Below are 20,612 nucleotides of genomic sequence, written 5' to 3'. Positions count from 1 at the left end.
CCATAAACCCCCCCCCCCACCTAGTTCACGGTCACAAGTGGCCCCCACATGTAGATTTTATTTTGATATTTTGATGGATCTTGTTTCCACTTTTAAAGACATAATATACAATGGATCTAATGGTGTTGGAAGATTATATAAGAAACCATAAGTCTAAACCATCACATTTATCACCAACTTCACCACACCACATTTCTTCCTTCCTCCATCTTGACTCACGGCCAAGAACCACCCAAACACTACCATCTCCCCGAACAACTATTCTCTTTATCTTTCTCTTGATTCTCTCCCTCCCTCTCTCTCTCTCTCTCTTGATTTTTATTGAAGGAGATTAAGGGGAACCATCCCCCATAATGCGGATAGAGGGGAAAGTGATGAGGTGGAGAGGAAGTGGACGAAGGGGATCCTCACCCCTTCCAGTAACCATCCCGTTAGCCTTAGTGTGGATATCAAAGAACGGACATCCTTCCACTAACCGCAAGTCCGCAACACAAAACAGCGCCAAACCAGTAACGCATACGTAGGTCCTTACATTTTGCCTGAAATGTTTGATTTTTAAGCATTTCCAAAATGTGTCTAACCGCAATGTCAAACTTCTAGTGGATTTTGATTAAACTCGCGTTATGTAACAAATAACAAGCACTTTAATATGCATGAGTTCTATATTTTGTAGGTCGAAATATAATAAAGGATAAAAAATTAATGGTAGTTATCCTTAATACTCAATGGTGTTACAAAATCAAAATCATAGAACCTGAATCTGTTAAAAAAATAAACTAGTACTTAAAGGTGTTACTTTCAATAAACCATAAGAATTATCTGTATAATTAAATCTTTTCTTTTATAAAGTAACAAACTTGATTAGGAAGTATATGTTGTTGACAAAGTGGAAAAACAAAATAATTAGGCAGTATATGTTGTTGACAAAGCGGAAAAACAAAATAATTAAATAAATTTGAAGTGAGATTCTTTTAGAAGAATTTTAATTAATGAACATAGTTGAAGTGAGGTTCACATGTAAATATTTATTTATTTACATTCTTCACCATATTAAACTTCAAATTTCATTTGTTTGTTTTCCAACTACAAGCCAATTACTACTAGTACAATTTAGACTCCTACTCCACCCACTCATGCATAAATTGCTTTTATCAATGCATGCATGTGTTGAATTTTCCATGTGCATACTGACCATCCATCAATGCATTCAAATGAAAGCTCCCAAAGTATCTACTAAACACTATTCACCCGTGACTGCATTAATGTATCCGGGACTTAATTCAAACCCACAAGTTAACTCATAAACAGTTGATTTCGGGTTAAAATTTAAAACTGTGGAAGAAGGATTGTTAGTTTATCCATGGTGGGACAATATTTGGAATTGAATTGTTTTAAAAACGCCTGTGAACCGCCCCAGGGACGTTTTTTCTTCAAAAAGTGGGTTGCGGCATGCTAAATTAAACGCCGGATCAAGAATTAGTTGGCCAATCACAGCTTTCCATCTTTTTGTTTGGCCAATATCTTTTTTATGTTTTTTTATTTAATTCTTTACATCCCTTTTAACATAATGCCCCACAATGCCCACATCCTCACTACATCCATTTTATAAAAATGCCCCATAATGCCACGTTGCTGACTGAACCGCCACATGACGGATAATGCCTAAGGGTCTTCCTTTACGACTACATATGGTCTTAAGATTTTTATTGGAGTTTTTTGCTTATGGTCATGGCATTTTCCGAACAGCTGAAACAATCTAAAAAACTAATCGATTTTATGAACAACGAGTGAAATTAATCAAATAAAGTAATCAATTTCATGAACAACGAACTCAAAATTAATCAAAGAGTAAATTGCCATTTGAGTCCTTGAGTTTTAACCAAAATTGCTATTTTAGTTAAAAAAAAATTCTTGTCATTTTTGTTCAAAGGTCTTCGGGAGGCAATAGAAGATATTGTCGTATGTGGGGGTCCTTTTTTTGGTGATCTACAGTGGCGAATCGTGACCTTGCCAATGAGGCTTGGTGGGTTGGGCCATCTCTCGGCTCGGGATGTGGCTGCCTATGCCTTTGTGGCTTCCAGGTCTCAATCTTGGGAGTCGCAGGACCACATCTTACGTAACAGTGGGGTTACTAACACTGATCCGGATTATGCCAGCGCCTTGGAACGCTTGCATGAATCTCTACCTGACTTTGATCTCGGCGGTTTCTCTAACAAGGACACCGCCCCCAAAAAGCCACAGAAAACTTTGGCGAATGCCCTTTGTTGTCGAATCGCACAAAGTTTGGGAGAAGATTTCCATTTGTCACCCCGCCAGAAAGCAGTAATTGAATGCCTACAGAGGCCTCACGCTCAGGATTTCTTAACTGTTATTCTTATTGAAGGTTTGAGTCAACGTATGTCAGCGGTGGAGTACCGGTCAATCCTTAAGTACCGTTTGATGATCCCCATGTTTCCGAATGATGAAACTTGCCCAGTCTGCCGTAAAGCATGCCTGGACAAATACGGGGAGCATGCGTTACACTGTAGAGTGTTGCCGGGGTTTAAATATCGACATGACTTTGTGCGAGGCGCGTTAATGGATATTCTCAGACGAGCAGGGATCTTGGCAAAGAAAGAGGCACCGGTTAATTTTCTTACAGACTCGTCATAGGGGAGATCCACCCTACGCCCAGCTGACGTGCTAGTTTTTGGTTGGGAGAGCGGGAAACATGCTTGTGTCGATCTCAGAGGTGTATCCCCACTAGCCGGGTTCCGGGAAAATGGTTTTGTGGCGGGGCAAGCGGTACGGAAAGTAGAGTCAAAGAAGGTGGAAAAGCACGCGAAAGCTTGTGAGGATAATCCGTATGCCTTTGTCCCCCTGGCGTTCGACACGTTCGGCTCCTTGGCACCGGAGGCAGTTCGGTTCTTGTCTAGAGTTCAGCGTGTGGTCCATAGCAACTTTTCGACCCCTCAGGGGCGAGGCTTTGTTTTTAGTATATTGGGGTTTTCTATTCAGAAAGGGATGGCGGCGCAGTTTGTTGCTCGTCTACCCGCTATCCTTATGTAATTTGCCTTGATGATTGGAATGAAAAAACATATTTGAATCTTAAAAAAAGATAGTTTTATTTTCTAACATTTTAATCCCTTACTTTTGTCATTTTCATCTAACCCACTAACTCTATTAAAAAAATTTAGTTAACTTAGGTGAATTTTGGTCAAACTACGTTTTTCTTTCTTTTTTGCAGGTCCGATGGTATGTGGATGGTTTTGTGCCGGTTTACTTTTGGTATCTTAATTTATGCGAGTGCCGCTACCACTGCGAACCAATTCCAACCGCGCAACATTAGTACCGGTATTTGTATTACTACAACCGGTATTGATATATGTTATTATGGTTTTCGATCGATGTAAAATACGTGTCAAAATCTTTTTGGATATATCAAGATTTAAGTTTTTGGGAATTTCTATTTCAGTTGCTCTATAACGACTGCTGGCAACGTAAAGAATAGAACTGATACGGACCGAATTCTCAACGCATAGCACGGAGCATCCCGCTATCTTAATAAAAACCACTGCCATTTTGATATTTCCATTAATATTCCATAAAATAGACAAATCACATATAAACCATTTTACTTCACTCCAAACTAAATGCTCCTGTTCCGGTACAGCACGGTCTTACCGAACGATCACGGGCTCTTTTACTTTGCTAGTCACGTGACAAAACAAATAAGATATAAATTACATAATGAACTATTTTATTTAGTTTTATATATGCTATGGAAATAAGTTTTACATGGATACATAATGCATAATACGTACATATACATGGTTTAACCTACTGGCACACTTTAAATTCCTCCCCACCACACTTGCCATCCCCAATAGCATCCCTCATTGTTCAACCTTGTTTGAACAGCACACTACTAAATTGGTTGTCTTTTTTGTTTTTTTCTCCAACATCTATCACACTGATTGTTTTCTGATCTTCGTAACCACATACGGTTTTAGAGTTTGGACCAGCCTCGCAACCTACAAACCTTTGCTATGAAAGTGTGTGCGTGGGGGAGCTTCTTTTGTTACAAGATTCCTTGGTTGTTCTATCTTCCATTCATTGTTGGAATCGGTGATCTCGGAAATTTTAGGTAAAATCTCATACCCTTTATCCTAATCATTGTTTACTTATATATTCTTTGTTATTGCGTTGTCATACCATTTGTTTTTAAATAGTCTTAAGTAGAAAAGTTTACCTAGTTGGATTTTCATTATTCTATGATTTCAACCATATGTAAAATGGATATATAACAATATGAGAATGTGCGTCCAACATTAATCCAATTTTCAAACGAATTAAAATACGTCTATAATCATGTCTTAGTTGCCATGAATCATGTTTCTTAGTAGTGGACTTGTCACCTGTGTTGCACAAAGTTGCCCCAAAAAATTCATAAAGCTATGGCTGCATGAATTACCTGGCTCATTATGTTTGGTGTTATTTATTTTAATGAGTTACACTTGTTTTACTTTCCATTAATTTCTATTAGATACACATGCTGTAATTTTTGTAACTTTTTTAGGGATAATGATTTTGATATTGTTTATATTTACTTATCTGATGGCGGATGTGGCCCCATGAGGACATCTCTTACATTTGACAGAGAGGTCACGTATACCCCCGTTGGTGTACCAAGAGATTTATTTTCAAGGGAGGCCGATTTTTATATGTGGCGGACCATCCCGTTCGATAAAATGGGATGGGATAAGGTTTCACAACCGCACCGGGAAGCCATCATGAACACTTAAGGGTAAATAAGTTATATGCATATAGTTTACGGGCCGTTAAATCGCATCCGTTTAACGACACGTATGCAGCCGTAAACAGACCGTTAAAGGGCGGCAAACACGTCGTTTAAAGGCCAGTTTACAACTGCAAACACAGCTGCATACGGTTGCAATTTCTTACCGTTTGCAGCTGCGTTTGCTGCCGTTTAAAGGCCTGTTCACGGCTGCAAATGCGCCGTTAAATGGTTGCAAAATCGCAGTCGTTTAACGACGCGTTTGCAACCGTAAACAGACCGTTAAACGACTGCAAATGCCCCCGTTAAATGGCTGTGAAATCGTTTCCGTTTGCGGCTGCGTTTGCAGCCGTTTAAAGGCCAGTTTACGACTGCAAACGGTTGCAATTTGGCAGCCGTTTGCAGCTGCGTTTGCCGCCGTTTAAAGGCCCGTTTACGGCTGCAAATGCGTCGTTAAACGGCTGCGATTTTGCAGCCGTTTGACGGGTCGTTAAACTTAATTTATATATAATATTTTAACTTTTTTTATTTAATTCGTAGTAAAATTTTAACTTTGATGATGTGGGACGTGATTTAGAAGCGAAAAACTTGAAGGGTAGAATTAAGAGTGTGCTTATGAAGCGGTACTCTGACCGCAAGCACGATGCTAAAGAAATATTTCTTAGTTAGGGAGGTTATGATGATGTTAATAGGGCAAGGACATACCATCCCGTCGATATGCCCTATGAAAACTGGTTGAGAACCATCGAAGGTTTCTTCCACGAAAAATATATTAAAAGATGCGAGCCCAACAAAAAGGTACGCGAGATACAACTATTCCCAGTCCGCGGGGGGACAGTGTCATACGGTAGCACCGCCTATAAAAATGTAATGTTTTATATATGTGTGCGTGTATGTAACATTTTGTTTATTTAATGTCTAGTTTAAGTTTAACGTCAAACAGGATATAGATTGGGTATCTGTGTACGTTAAAACCCTCACGAATAATCAAGGGAATTGGGTTGACCCAGTTGCTAAAGAGAATTACATAAGTATTTCTTTTAAGTATAATTTTCTATAACAGATATATATATATATAGGGCAAGGATATATAGGAAACCATTTTTTAATGAGAAAACTAAGAAAACCCAATTGTGACCATTGATCTTGATCATCTAAGGGTTAGTGAAATTTGATGGTTTATTGATTTAAATTTAATACATAACTTATGTTGATGATTGGGCCATGAGGGCATTTGTGTCAAAAAAACCATATCTCATTCTCTCTCTTCTGTATAATTGTCACCATCACCATCAAACCATCATCATCCATATCTCATTCTCTCTCTCTCTCTCTCTCTTCTTCTTTGAGAATTCAAAATATCAAGAATAGGGATCAAGGTTTTTAGAGAGAAAAACAACCATATCTCATTCTCTTTATTCTTCTTTTAGAGTTCAAAATATCCATCATGTTCATTGTGTTCATCTGGTAGAAAAGAGAAATTGTGATCGGTGAGTGAATGGGGATGAAGGTTTTTAGAGAGAGAAACAACCATCTTCATCATGTTCATCTGGAACACCAAGAACACACGCACAAGTGTGTGAGAGAGAAGCAGATTTGAACCTAATTTACCAAGATTTTAGAGAGAGAAACAACATTCATCATCGTGTTCATCTCGAACACCAAGAACACACGCACAAGTGTGTGAGAGAGAAGCAGCTTTGAACCTAATTTACCATGATTTTAGAGAGAGAAACAACAATCTTCATCGTGTTCATCTCTGTTTAATTTTTTTTCAGTCTTCTTTAATTTGTGATCATTGTTTGTTTAGGACTGTTCAAATGTTATTTTTTCTCTGTTTAAGCGGTTTGGTTTGGTAATGTTGTTAGATTTAGTATTGAGATTGGGTTTTTAGTGTCGGATTACCTGAATGTGGGCATTTTTTGTTAAAATGTGAAGGCGTAGGGTGGAAAGATGTGTGCAGAAAAAATGCAGCGTCCCGAGTGCATCAGGGAGTGTGATGGTGTTGTATGACACCGGCGGAAATTCTAAAATGGAAGAGGAGGTGGATGGGTTGGGGCGATCACACAAACCGTAGGCGAGTGCTATGTTTTGATTCGTAAAATGCCAATGATTATACCTTTGGAATTATTATATTTTGATTGATATATTAAGAGCATATTGCAGATTTGGATGACCGGGATTTAGACACACCAATTGCCGAAATTCAAAGGAGGAAGAATGGTTTGACCTTTTACTAGTTGTGGCTGTTTTTATAATATATATTTTTTAGAAAGTAACATGTGTAACTTTTCTAATTTATATATAGGCATGGTGCCAATCGATCTAAGCAGCACAAGGACCCAGCGTAAAACACCGAATGGTGTGTATTTTTTATTGTATTGAATATAGCAGGCTCGCTCGCTATAATGTGTGTAACGTTTGGGTTTTTTCTATTATAGTGAAAGAGACAATTCTAGTGGGTAGTACAAGCGTAAAGACTCGAAAGAGAAGATGTATGCGTATGATTTTGACGCGTCGGACCAACAAAAACCCAAAACAGTCACACTAACATGTGTTAAAATGATTTATAACACTTTGTAGCGAGGGCGTTGCTTGACGAAAAGAAGATACGTGTTGACGATTGTGTAGTTTCGGTGCAGAATACAGTTTCAGGTAACATGTGTTACCTATCTCGTACCTGTTTGTTGTGTTAAATAACTCTGGAAATATTACTTGTGCTATTATGTATTTACTATGGAGGTTGTATTTGCAGGACTGAGGAGAATGACCAGGTCCGTGACGGGTAGGCTGGCTAATAAGCGAAAGCAGAACGATAAAGAAACAGACGAAGAATGGGATGAGGAAGATGAGGAAAGTGCAGGAAATGTGGTTGGTGGGTGAGGAAGAGGGCAAAGAAGGATAATTGGCCAGGCATTAGAACCAGATCGTCGCCAATACAACTTGCGAGATGCATTAATGTGCTGTCTTTAGAACAAAGAATAGCAGTCAAGAGGATGGGATTCGGACGTTTGCTTAAGTTCAAGGTAGATGGGCTTCCGGCGAAGCTGGCAAATTATGTGGTTGAGAGGTTTAATCCTTTAGATATGGAGATAAATTTGCCGTGTGGGAAGATCAAGGTAGACGCTAAAGCTATTCCTAAGTCAAGGTAGACGCTAAAGCTATTCATAAGTTAATTGGCAAGTGGTTTTTGGATTTGACTCGTTACGCAACCATTTTGTTTATTGTCGTCATGTCGCGCGCATCCAACTGTTGGTGGTTTTTGTAATTATCATGGACACCACATATGTTGTTTATCTAAAGTTATGTAGTTTTTGATTTAGGGTCATGACGAACATATACAATATGACACTTATTGGTGTCGATTCGTAAACACTTGTGGTTTGTACCAAAACAAATGGTGAAATGTAATCGTTGGATGTATGATTGGTATCTAAAGTGGAACTATGTAACATGTGGTGCATGTGTGTCTATGTTAAAGTTCCCTAACATTAGTTACGTTGATGGATTAATACAAAACGACATGCGTTCAACTCTAATCAGTGTCTCATTAGTGCCTCGCAAGAAAAGCGTCTGAAAAACAAGCATAAGTATGTAACATAGTTTGTAACGTGTGTTACTCCTCAACATTGAACCTGATCTTGATGGTTGGCGTGTTATGATGAATTTTAAGAAGTTTACCATGATTGCCCTCGCAAAGTGGTTTGCGTTAAGTCACTCAGCTCTGGGACATAGTATGTGAGTACCTTATGGTGATATACTCAGTTTCCCGGTAAACATATCTCTATCACGTTTACCCTCTGTGCAATTAAGGTTAGTGGTAGGCAGTGGGTGGTATTCAACTGGTTACCGGTGAACACGTAGCATTCGCTAAATGCACACAAACAACTACACATTGATAAAGGGGGCAGAGGGGTGAGTGACCACGTGTTACATTTAAGTACTTCGCTAATGAGAAGTGGTAACATGTGTTACATTGTATGTTCAAGGTGCACAAGAGTTCAACAAGGTAACAAAATAAAAGATAAAACATGGCACATGTTTAGGACTGCATTCACAAATATGTTGTTCAAACCCTGGATTAATAAACATAAGGTAAGGGCAACCATGCCATTGTTATATTACAAACTAAAATACATGCTGCATGAAAATTTGGATAAGTCGCGGTTGAAGGTGTCAATAAGCGGATGATTATGCACATCATTCCATCTATGCACAACAAAGCGTATAGGGTCTTGAGTTACTACAATAAGAAGTCGGGCCTTACAATCAGTGAGTGTAAATGTACTGTTCCTGCTGCACATGGCCGAAGACTCACAGAGAGTGTCAAACGTCCTTTTATTTTGCGGTTTAGCCGCCTTCGAGCATCTGAGGTATTTGTGCGCGGGGCATCCGTTACAAACCTTTGTTTGAGCCTGTTTAACGTTAAACCCAGCTTCATATCCGTACACCTTATACATTGCAACTACTTCTTCGAAAGTCTCATATGATTTTCCAAGAACAGGAAGGAACTCCATGTCCACAATAGGAGTCCAGAATTTGGTTCCTTCTGGGGTCTGAGTTACGTAGTAACGGGGTGTTCCCTGTTGATCATCTGTAAAAAAAAAAAAAGAAAAGCAAGTTACATACGGACACCATGTAAACATGTGTTACCCACTAGCCTTTTGAATTTATAATTTTTGTTACTGTGCTACATAAATTGTGCAAGTCAGCACAAGAAAAACATGGGACACGTGTTATGTTATAGCTATACTTCCACCATTGTAACCCGTGTTGCAACTGTATGTTCTTTGAAAAGTTCATATCTAGCATTGGAGACAATTCAATGGGGTAAAACCTTGCAACACGGGGCCTATATGTGACAAACACAAACCTTGTAACACGTAAACCTTTACATTGTATGTTTACCTAAACCTTTGTAACACGTGTTACAACTCTATGGTTTTTTTAAATTCTTTTGTTACTTATTTTTTTGAATTGGAAACCTAATGTTTTACTTTATTATTGTGTTACATAAATTGTATACAATTTTGAAACCTTTAAGGCACCACTAGGTCATATGGTTTAATGTGTAACACGTGTTACATTGGATATATAATTATTTTCTTTATTAACTGTTTTTGTGAACTCATGATAACATTATTGAGTAAAAGGTTAGTATGTTATGAAGTTTGTTTTTAGATTGATCCATCATTGTAACACGTGTTACTACTGCATGTTCTTAAAGTTTATTTTTATGTAACACTGTATACAACTCAGGCGTTGCACGTGTTACACAGGGGCATACATGGAACAAATGAACGTTTTGTAAACCTCTACGTAGCCATCTGGTAAACGTAAACCTTTACGTTGTAAACGTAAACCTTTACGTTGTAAACGTAAACCTTTACGTTGTAAACGTAAACCTTTACGTTGTAAACGTAAACCTTTATGTTGTAAACGTAAACCGTAACCACGTAAACCTTTATAACCACTGATCTAGTAATTTTTTAAATAACTATTTTTTTAAAAACTGGTCTAGTGTTTGAGAAACCACTGTAGGTTTAAATAAGTAATTTTTTAAAAACATCGTAAATAACACGTGTTACAACGGTTGTTTTAAGAACTTTCAAATAAGTTACAAGTGTTACAAGGTGGATGTTTTTTTAAAGTTTTTTATAATGAACATAATAGAGACGTGTAAGTAGGGTTGTTTTACAACGGTTGTTTTAAGACATTTCAAATAATGAACACGTGTTACAACGGTTGTTTCAAGAACTTTCAAATAAACAAGTGTTGCAAAAGTGGATGTTTTTAAATAACTGTTTTAATCAACGCAACAGAGACGTGTAAGTAGGTAATTTCCTTTGGTAACACGTGAAAAATCTAACACGTGTTACATTGGATGTATCTTTACGTTGAGGATGGGATTATAAAAAAGAAAATGCACAGCTGAGTAAAAAGTTATAGCACGTGCTACAACGGTTGTTTTAAGAACTTTCGAATAAACAAGTGTTACAAAGTGGATGTTTTAAAAAAACTGTTTTAATCAACGTAATAGAGACGTGTAAGTAGGTAAAAACTTGCTGTAACACGTGTTACATTTGATGTATCTTTACGTTGAGGGGGGGGGGGATTATCAAAAGAAAATGCACAACCGAGTAAAAAGTTGTAACACGTGTTACAACGATTGTTTATAGAACTTTCAAATAAGTGACAAGCTTGGCGATAGCCAGTGGTACAAAATGGATGGATGTTTTTTATGCTAGCTGTTTTTTTTTTTTAATCTTAATTGTTGAACAAATGAGATTCCATTTGTAACACGTGTTACAGATGGATGTTTTTTAAAATTCTTAGGAAACCATATGTGACAGGTGTTACAAGTTAAGTCTTGTAACATGTGTCACACTGAGTAACCCGCTTAAGACATGTTACACTACACGATTCCCCAAACTTTTTTTTTAATTTCCAAAAATAAATTCATGTGATATAACATGTTGCAAGTGTCAGGGTACTATGTTAGGTAGAAGACAAAGCTGAGTGGTGTAACTTGTGAAAAAATAGATCTGAGTACGAAATATATACAACGTTGCATACCAGACAGAATTAAAACGCCAAATGTTACCTTCGTGGGCGTCAGGAATGATTAGCGGTGATTTTCCTCTGTCATTAGTGCATGCAGGTCCCAGCGGCTCCTCATCAGACTCATCACTACTCCATATATCTACAAAAAAAGGAGTTTCCAAACATTCGTTAAAAACCAAAAAAATGACACATCAGCAAACATTTATGGGTGACTATAAAACCTTCTTCAGTTGGTGAATACATCTTAAAGTTAGGGAGGTACCACGTGTTCAAACAAATCAACAATTCAACCCAGGGGGGGAACAAATTCATATAAACAGGGAAAGAAACAACAAAAACAAAATCATATAAACACATGTTCAAAAAACATAACAACATAAAACCTATTCAAAAGTTAAAACATAAAGTTCAAATCAGAAAAAGTTCAAAATATTGTAACTGTGAGAAAACAGCCCATTGTATTATAATCCCTATGCAGATTTATGCTTGGAGATAACAAACAAACATACAAACTAAGGAAACCATATAAACACCGATGGCAAAAAACTAAGTAAACCATTAAAACAAACTATGCTTGAACATGTTTATGCTTGAACAAAACAAAGAAACAAACTAACAAAACCTTTATACATTTTTATGCTTGAACAAAACAAAGAAACAAACAAAGTAAACCATTAAAACACCTGAAGAAGATGAACCATGGTGAGTCGCCGAAGATTCATCAAGGATAAAGCGGTTCGGTATAACATTGGTGGGAGAGTATGCAGGAAGATCTTCCATTATTTCGTGAGGATCTCCCATTCTAACGCACAGAGAAAATTGAAGAAAGAACAATGGAGTTTTAAGAAATGGTTTCTATGAAGAAGATAAGAAGTAAAAAAGGTGATGGGTGATGGGTTGGGGTATATTCGAGTGGAGGATGGTGGGGAAATGTGTAGGTTGGTGAAAAGTAGAAAGCACATTCTCCAAAGAAAAAAACAAAAAGACCAAAATACCCTTAAAGCATGTGTTAGAATGAGGTGATGTGGATTAATCGGGTCCACATATTCTAGTTTGCTAAGTTTTCTCAATAAAATTGGTTTTCTCCATATACTTACACTATATATATATATATATATATATATATATATATATATATATATATATATATATATATATATATATATATATATATATATATATATATATAAAATCATCTTCGTAAAATACAGCGGAATTTACAGTAGGCTACAAACAAATTGAGCGGTGATGGTCCTCCAATTAGCCCGTATAAGGAAGCGTTGGGAGAGCAGTGTCACACCCCGAAATATCAGAGCTGGCGTGACTGGACCGGTATCTTCATTGCACAGCGGAAGCAGTTAAAGCTAAGACTTCTAGAAAACGAACGCCCACTAAGTACTCGAATCCTCGTGGTTCTCCTGTTCCAACCGTGTCATAAGTAGAACAAGTAACATGAGAAAAAAACAGCATGTGAAAAATCAACATAAAGTTGAGCGAGTTCATAGTTTGTTTGTAAGAGATTTGAAATAAATCTTTTTGAATAAACAGTTTTTTGAAATGTTGTTGAGAAATCGAATTTAAAATCATTTTCTTTAGCATGTTATATGGAAACTTTGTATTCATGAAACTTGTTAGGACCGGTTTTGACTCCGTAACGATTGCTAACCGAACGTGTGACGTGCGGAATCCCTACACGAACGTGACCGAACACACGAGACCGTAATTATAACTGTGATTCTATAATCAGATCTGAAATTGTACAGCACCTGAATCACATACACGAGCTTTCCCTCTCTAGCTCTAGATCTCCTAAGCTCCAAATGTGTAAAAGTATCAAAAGTAAGGCATAAGCCTCCTATTTATAGGCCAAGGGGCTTTAATGAGATTCCTCACTATTACAGAAATGCCACCTTGCCTTTTCTCCTAATTCTAACACTATAAGCACTAAACTTCTTCTGTTTCTGCTACGAACGGAATTGACGGAGGCGATAGACGTAAATGCACCAACAGACTCCCCCTTGGATATTGTCGCAGTCAATCCGTAGTCAAGCTCGTAGCGACTTGTCTTTCTTTTTCTCTCTGAGTCTTCTTGATGATTTGATGTCTTCAGCAAACACAGACTCTCTCTTGCTTAAACAGAATCCCCGTGGATCTGTCTTCAGCTTCAGCTCCCCCTTTCAGTAGACTCTATCTTCAGGCTCCCTCTTTCGTCAAGCTTCCATGCTTTTGGGATCGACACCTGGCTTTCCGGTTACAAGCTCTTCTGGGATAGATACATGGCTCCTTGAATCCACACTTCCTCTTGCGTTGAGCTCGTCTTCAGACTCCCCTTTAGACTCGGCTATCGGGATCGTAGTCTGGTACAATATCTGCAACTCTCAAACGTTTATAAGTAACAATATTTTGAAATTGTCCAGAAATCGTAATCTGGCTCTTTTAAACTTTCTAAATCACCCCCTATCAACAATCTTTAATGATTTCGCAGTATTTAAGCATCAAAAATCAAAAACTGGCTCTTTTCAGTATTTTAACAATATAAGCATCCAAATCCTTCACGGTTAATCATCCAAGTCCAAATTAATGACCTTGGAGATATCACAAACTGTTTTTGATTTTTGATTAAAAATTCAAGTTTCAAATTAATGAACTTGTTTTATTTTCAGAAACACAATCAACATACTTAGATTTTGAAACTCAGCTTCTCAGACATCGGTTGTCGAAACTAAAACAGAATTCATTTTGTTTTTTTCTGAAACATAAAGCAGTAAAGAAATATTTACAAACATATTTACAGATAATATTTTTGTTTGAGTTCGTGTCAAAGGATCATATCAGTTTATGACAAATCACTAGTACCGTTGAGCTTTAAACACTTTAAGTTCTAAACGATTCACTTAGATTGTCAGTATACTAATCCACTTAAATTTTCACACAAAGTTCAACTGATTCGAGATACGGATTTAGTGTTTTGAGAACTTAACTTATTTGCGTGTCCCACCTTAGAATATACTCCCGTATCCAGATCCCAATATTCAGTCTTACAGGTGAGTATACCTAGATGATATCTGTAAAGGGTTGATGCGAGGCCATGAGAGCTCAGGTCAAAACTTCCATTCAACAAAGAGATGATGGTTCGTCTTTCGGTGTGTTCCCTTTAGAGAATCTTTTCTTCAACAGCACATGATTATCATTTTTCAATGTTTCATCATTTTTATGCTGAGGGTAATGCTATATTTCAAGCAAGCAAAAAGCATTATACGGGGACTAGGCCATTGCTTCCGCAAAATCAGAAGTCCCGGGATAATACCCCAGATATCACTAAGTATAAAGACCTAGTATCTCAGAAAGTGGGATCTTTCAAACAAGATTTCAGGGGTTACTTATATATCCGAAAGATGTTCCCCACGAAATAAGTAAGTTTGAAATTTAGGTTTATATCTCGAAAACAATCTACTAAGCGTGTACAAATCTACTGGCACATCATCAGTGTGACCGTTTATCACATTAAAACATTCCAATTCTTTAGCGTACTGTCATTGTCTACTGATGTACTATCATTTCCTCTTTTTACACAAAAACTCTTTTTCATTTTTTTCATGTTTTTGGTTTTTTCAAATTTTCTAATGTTTTTGTATTTTCTGAAATTTTTACTCCCCCTAAAATTCAAAATCATTTAAAGAAAATTTGACAACCTGACGCTGATAGCTTTGTCTCGCCATCCATTTTCTGCTTAATGTGTACTGAATTGCATGAAAAGCAGTAAATACCCCCATGATTTACAACACATTGATCTTTTATAGTTTGAAAACCGTTTTTCAATCTTGTGAGATTAATCATGTTTATTCCGCCGTGAGGGTTTCGGCATATTCAATCAACATATTTTTGAATTTTCAAATTTTTGATAAAATAAAAACATATTTTTGGTTTTTAATTTTTTTCAATTTTTATGGTTTTAGAAATATTGTTTATTTATTTATAGAAAATCAAACAAACCACTGTTTCAACCAACACAGAGTTCAGCAACCTTCTCCTCCTGTGCCAGGCTGCTCCGACACTCCTCTGGTTGACATTCAGTTGTCTTGAGCACCTACACATTCAAAGTATTCAATCACTTGAACAATTTAGCCCAGGTCTGTTGGACCTTAGGCATTTCAATACAATATGCTTCATTCAACTTCGGAAAATCTTTGTCGTTTTGAACAAAGACTTTTTCAACTTTAGCATCATCTACCAAAGTTATTTGTTTCTTAACACTCCATGTTTGACCTTTAGGAGTCCCTCTTTTATAAAAATGTGACTCTTTTTGAACATTTTGATTTTGAACAACAACTTTTGGTTTCCAAAACTGGTTTGGTTTTGTTGCATCAACAGTTGTTTTCCAACTTGGTGTTGTTCTAAGTCTGTGTGTCACTGGTTTCCATGTTTGTTGTGAGTCAGCCTTTGACGTTTTCAGCTTCCAAGTTTGCTTTGAATCAAACTTGGTTGACTTCTGATTCACAACATCAGACTTCTTTTTTGTTTCAACACCAACAGGTTTCAGATTTGGACACTTGCGTACAAGATGTCTAGTTTGATCACATTTCAAACATGTTCTCTTGGACACACATCCTTTCTTGTGACAACAGAAGAGAATGACATCGATCAACGAAATAGACCTCATTCTTTCACTTTTGTCGTTGTCTTATCTTTGACCTGTGGTTGTTGCTTTTTCTTTTGATCAAGAAACTCTTCATTGGACTGTCGTCTAAATTGGAGTTCTTTATCTTCTTCTGAACTTGTTCCATGAACAAAATTCATCTTTGTCTGATAATTTGGAGTTTCATTTTTATTCCAATTTTGTTTCTTTTTATAACCCAACCCAGCCTTCATGTTTTTCTTCTTGACACCAGGTTTGTTATAAAAAGTTTTGTGACCTTTTCCAGTAAATTTTGGAATTTCAGACTTTTCAATCTTAACCATTTTGAAAACTTTGTCAATCTTTTCTGAAATCACATTCTGAATCGGGAATACAATATCTAAGAATAATATGTCTGATCCAATCATGGTATAAACCAATCCTTTTGAATCATCATTCAAATCTTTCTTAGATTTTGAGTTTTTCAAATATTCTTCATGAAAACTGCCTTCATTTTCATCTTGTGATTCAGATTTACCTGTATCAACAGACTCTTCTTTCAAAACACTTTCAACGACCTTACCTACCACCTCTGAATCACTAGAATCATCAGATTTGGAATAGGTTACGTCAATGTTATCTGGCAATTGATCTACCATGTTGAAAGCTTTTTCGACCTTTTCATCATCATAAAATGCAAACTTTTCTGGTGGAGGAACTTGATGATACTCAGAACCAATGCCCTTTTTGTTTTTCTCAGAATCATCATCACCCGGTTTTATGTTGAAAATTCTTTCAAGCACATATGATGACGCATGATAACTATTTAACTTGCTGTTATCCTGTTCTAAATCAGCTATTTGACGCTTTAGCTTAGCAACATCCTTAATGTAAGAATTGACAACTTGTTGCTTTATTGAATACTGTCGCTTAAGCGTATCAGTTGTTTCAGAACAGTATTTCAATCTCGATTGAACAAGTTTCATTTGACTTTTCACATTTTCATATGACTCTTTTGTAATGTGATAAGCCAATTTTATTGAATCATATTCCTTTTTCATCTCTTGAAAAGCATTCTCTTTTAAACCACATTCTCCTGTCTTTTTCAAAACATTTTCTTTCAAAACATCATTTTCTTTTTCTAACTTTTTATATTTTTTCGAAAGTTTTTCATCATTTTCTTTTAAAATCTTTTCATTTTCTAGCATTGCTTTGCATTTTTCTTTGAAAACGTTTTCGATTTTAACAAATTCAAGATCTCTTGTTCTGAACTTTTCGTCTTTTTCAGTACAAGCACTGCACGTTTCCATGCATTTCTTGCACTGTTCAACAGTTTCGATTAAGACTTCAAAATTAGAATTTATCTCAGTGATTGGCACCTTGGTGTTTGCTGTTTTAGTCTGATCAGCATCTTTCTTCTTCTGTTCTTCTTCACCAACAGCTTCATCACCATCATCACCAGCAACTAAACTCTCATTTTTTACCTCTTCTTCTTCTTTCTTCTTCTCATCAAACTGCTGTTCTTCGGTAACAGTTTTTTCTTCAACAACTTCTTTTATCACCTTCTCTTCCTCTTCTATCTTCACATCCTCTTTAACAAATTTAACTTTGACTTCTTCAGCAGCCTTCTTCAGATCATCAACCAAATTCTCAACATTCTTCTTCATTCTTTCTTCATCCCTCTTTCTTAGACTTGATGTCATAGCATGTCTTATGATTTTATCCCGCCTTTTCGGATATGTTTTATCTTTTGCAGTATTTGAGTAATACTCGACGGATAGAGGAATGACTAGAACATCATCATCATGAACTATATCTCTCCTGGGAACAACAGGTTCACCATCTCTGTTGACCTAACATTCTCGGTTCTTGTCCCATCTTTTGTTTCTAACAACATTTTCATACTCTTCCTACATTTTCTCCATTCTGCATCCAACAATGAATCTTTCTCTTTCCGTTTTCTCTCTTAGAATCTCTTCTCGAGTTTTCTCCTTTATTTCAGCAACAAAAACATGATGTTTACCTTTTGATGTAGTTCTACCATGAGCTGTAACTTGATTATCAATACGATCTTCTTCAGGAAGAATCTGACCCCAATCATATCCTTCGTCATCATGGGTTACTGTATATGCTCTTGACTTTTCTTTTGGATTATTTTCAATCATTTTCGGCTCTTCTTTGCTACGGTGGTAAATCGCCTTTCGATAATAATCATCATTGCAAGGTTTCTCAGTTTCGTCAACTTCAGAGTTTTTGCATTCTCTTTTGAAATGACCTTTTTGCTTACATCTGAAGTAGGTCACTTTGGATTTGTCGTATCCCAGCTTTGTTGACGGACCACTAATAGATTGCTTCCCGGTAATCTCCACATATCTCTGAGCTCTTCGGATGCAACTTGCTAAACACTGGCGTATGTCAATGAGTTCCATTTCTACTGGGTCGATCTGGTCGTAGTCTTCTTTTGTCAGTTCTGAGTTTCCAATTTTTCCAGACACTAAACCTTCGTATAACTCTAACACAGATGCCAGAAAACTCATTTGTTGTTTTGCTGCATTGATGCTCATAGCTGGAGAGTTCTTCAATTTGAGAGCAATGTTGCGCAGTATCTCCTCTGATTCTTCAGGATTAGATTTTGAAGAAGATGAATGATATCCCGGATTGTAGCTTGATGAGCTTGTTTGTGGTTCTTTCATCTTTTCAATGCTGAATCCAGTCTTTGGTGATTCACCAACTTTCACCGAAGGTGCATTGCCCTTGTAGTAAATACCGACATTCTGATGATGCGAGGAACCGCTCATCTTGCTTTGCTTTTGTAGCTCAAGTTCATGACTCTCAATTTTTTCTATCGAAGCATCAAGAGAAATTGAATCATATAAAACATCATTTTTCAAGATAAACACAAACGTTTGCCACTGATCAGCTCGTGGTAACGCTTCTATGATTTTGTCAACTATTTTCTCTCTCCTTTCACAATTTCAAACCTTTCAAGTTAAATTTTTAGATGACAAAAGCGTTCAATCATTTGTCGAACTGATTCACCTTTCAAGCTATCAAACAAATCGAATTCTTTCTTTAATAAAGCAACTTTATTTTTCTTGATTTGTTTACCCCCCCCCCCCCAGCTTTAACCCTTAACGCTTCCCAAACCGATTTTGATGACCCATCATGATTTAACAAATAAAATATATCATCTTGGATAGATTGTTGAATCAAAGCGATCATCTTCTGTTCATATGAGAATTTCCTTTTATCGTCCTCGGAAAAATCACTGAGAGGAATCTCTTCATTCTTGTCATTGATCGGTCGACTGTATCCAAACTCTAAGTAGAACCAACTCTCGTGAGCGTATGCTTTTGCCCATTTCAGGAATCTTTCTTTCCACCAAGTTTAATCTTCTATCTTCTCAAGCTTCGGTGGTTTCGAATAAGTTCCATAGAAATTTTCATGTTTTATGTTATCATTGATCGTTTTTGTTATTGATTTTGGTGTGACTGTTGATGTTTCAGACGAGTCAGATGTAAAGGCGTTGTAGAACGTGTTGTAAAACTCTTCAGCCATTTTCTTTCTCCTTGAATCACCTGAACACACGAATCATGCAAACAAATGATCAGTTCAAAAATTTATCCAACAACTTGAACCGGACGGGAGGATGATCGATCGGACAGTATGCTGGTCGATCGGACAGGGTGCTGTTCGATCGGACGGCCTGTTCGATCGGACAGGGTGCTGGTCGATCGCACGGGAAAGTTATTCGATCAGACAGGGTATTCGATCAAGTGAGTCAACGGAAGTGTTGGGTGTGACAACTCGTGATTCGAACCTGCTTCTGTGTAACGTTACGTGCTTACGTGAACTGTGTTAATTAAATGATTATGTGTATAGTGTTGCATAAAGATTAATTTGAGTTTCTATCGCTTCACTCCTCTGTATTACTTGTCAAATTTCGGGACGAAATTTCTTTCAAGTTGAGGATGATGTGACAACTCGTATTCTAGACGTTCTTTGTACTCTCAATGTGACTTGTACGACTTGTATGTACGTTATGTGGCCATGTGTCGTGACTAGTTTCAACGGAATATTATGAGGTTGTGTGTGTGTTACATGATTATGTATATGTATTATGTATGTATTGGCCCAAAGCATTGAAATCCAAAGAAAACCCAGTAGGATTAGAGGCCCAAACCTGCCATCCTTGCCCATTTCGTTGGTAGCTTTGCCATTTGTTGCGACAGCCCAATTGTATGGGCTTAAGCCCAGTTCGGCTAAGGTGCTAACTATCCCAAAATCCTTTTATCATTTAGTGTACGTATGATGTTATGGCTTTGCACAAAACACCAAAGCAAAGAAACCCTACCTCTCTTTTTGAACTGTGACGGCAGACGATACCTCCTCTCTTCATCGAAGTTGCACCTCCTCAATTCTGGTTAGTATGTTAACGTGTTAATTAGGATTCTTGAATGGTCTCGTGTTATGTGATGATTTATGCTTCGTGATTTGCATGCTAGTTATAATTGTTTATGTGAAACATGGATGCCACAAATTTTATGAAAAAATAACCCTATTATTTGAAGGATGGTACACGTAACATGATGATTATGGCTAACTGTTGTCTTTTAAGTATTGGATGATAGGCATGCATGTGAGCTTAATCAGTTT

At 37.0% G+C, this 20,612-nt stretch overlaps 2 protein-coding genes and 1 long non-coding RNA gene across 4 annotated transcripts; 1 reads left to right on the top strand and 2 right to left on the bottom strand.

The window, feature by feature from the left end:
• Positions 1-3,870: 3,870 nt before the first annotated feature.
• On the top strand, positions 3,871-8,215 carry LOC110908149. 2 transcript variants are annotated; one of them, XR_004878620.1, is made up of 5 exons: positions 3,871-4,126; positions 6,716-7,000; positions 7,086-7,139; positions 7,219-7,432; positions 7,533-8,215. It is a non-coding gene; the product is annotated as an uncharacterized LOC110908149 (long non-coding RNA). The 2 variants fall into 2 exon arrangements; XR_002574221.2 differs by lacking the exon at positions 3,871-4,126 and adding an exon at positions 4,141-4,786.
• Positions 8,216-8,770: 555 nt separating this feature from the next.
• LOC110905326 lies at positions 8,771-12,225 on the bottom strand. Its single transcript, XM_022151154.2, has 3 exons — positions 12,025-12,225; positions 11,382-11,480; positions 8,771-9,371 (listed from the first exon to the last, which is right to left on the bottom strand). The coding sequence occupies exons 1-3, from the start codon at positions 12,140-12,142 to the stop codon at positions 8,899-8,901; spliced, it is 690 nt and encodes a 229-aa protein (XP_022006846.1). The 5' UTR covers positions 12,143-12,225; the 3' UTR covers positions 8,771-8,898.
• Positions 12,226-15,341: 3,116 nt separating this feature from the next.
• On the bottom strand, positions 15,342-18,520 carry LOC110906475 (vicilin-like seed storage protein At2g18540). The gene is made up of 3 exons (XM_035982914.1): positions 17,871-18,520; positions 17,336-17,777; positions 15,342-15,428 (listed from the first exon to the last, which is right to left on the bottom strand). The coding sequence occupies exons 1-3, from the start codon at positions 18,518-18,520 to the stop codon at positions 15,342-15,344; spliced, it is 1,179 nt and encodes a 392-aa protein (XP_035838807.1).
• Between the last annotated feature and the right edge of the window lie 2,092 nt (positions 18,521-20,612).

The sequence above is a fragment of the Helianthus annuus genome, chromosome 14, assembly GCF_002127325.2.
Source record: "Helianthus annuus cultivar XRQ/B chromosome 14, HanXRQr2.0-SUNRISE, whole genome shotgun sequence".
NCBI classification, from domain to species: domain Eukaryota; kingdom Viridiplantae; phylum Streptophyta; class Magnoliopsida; order Asterales; family Asteraceae; genus Helianthus; species Helianthus annuus.
The sequence above is the reverse complement of the archived record's forward strand: the minus strand, read 5'-3'. Positions and strand labels throughout refer to the sequence as shown.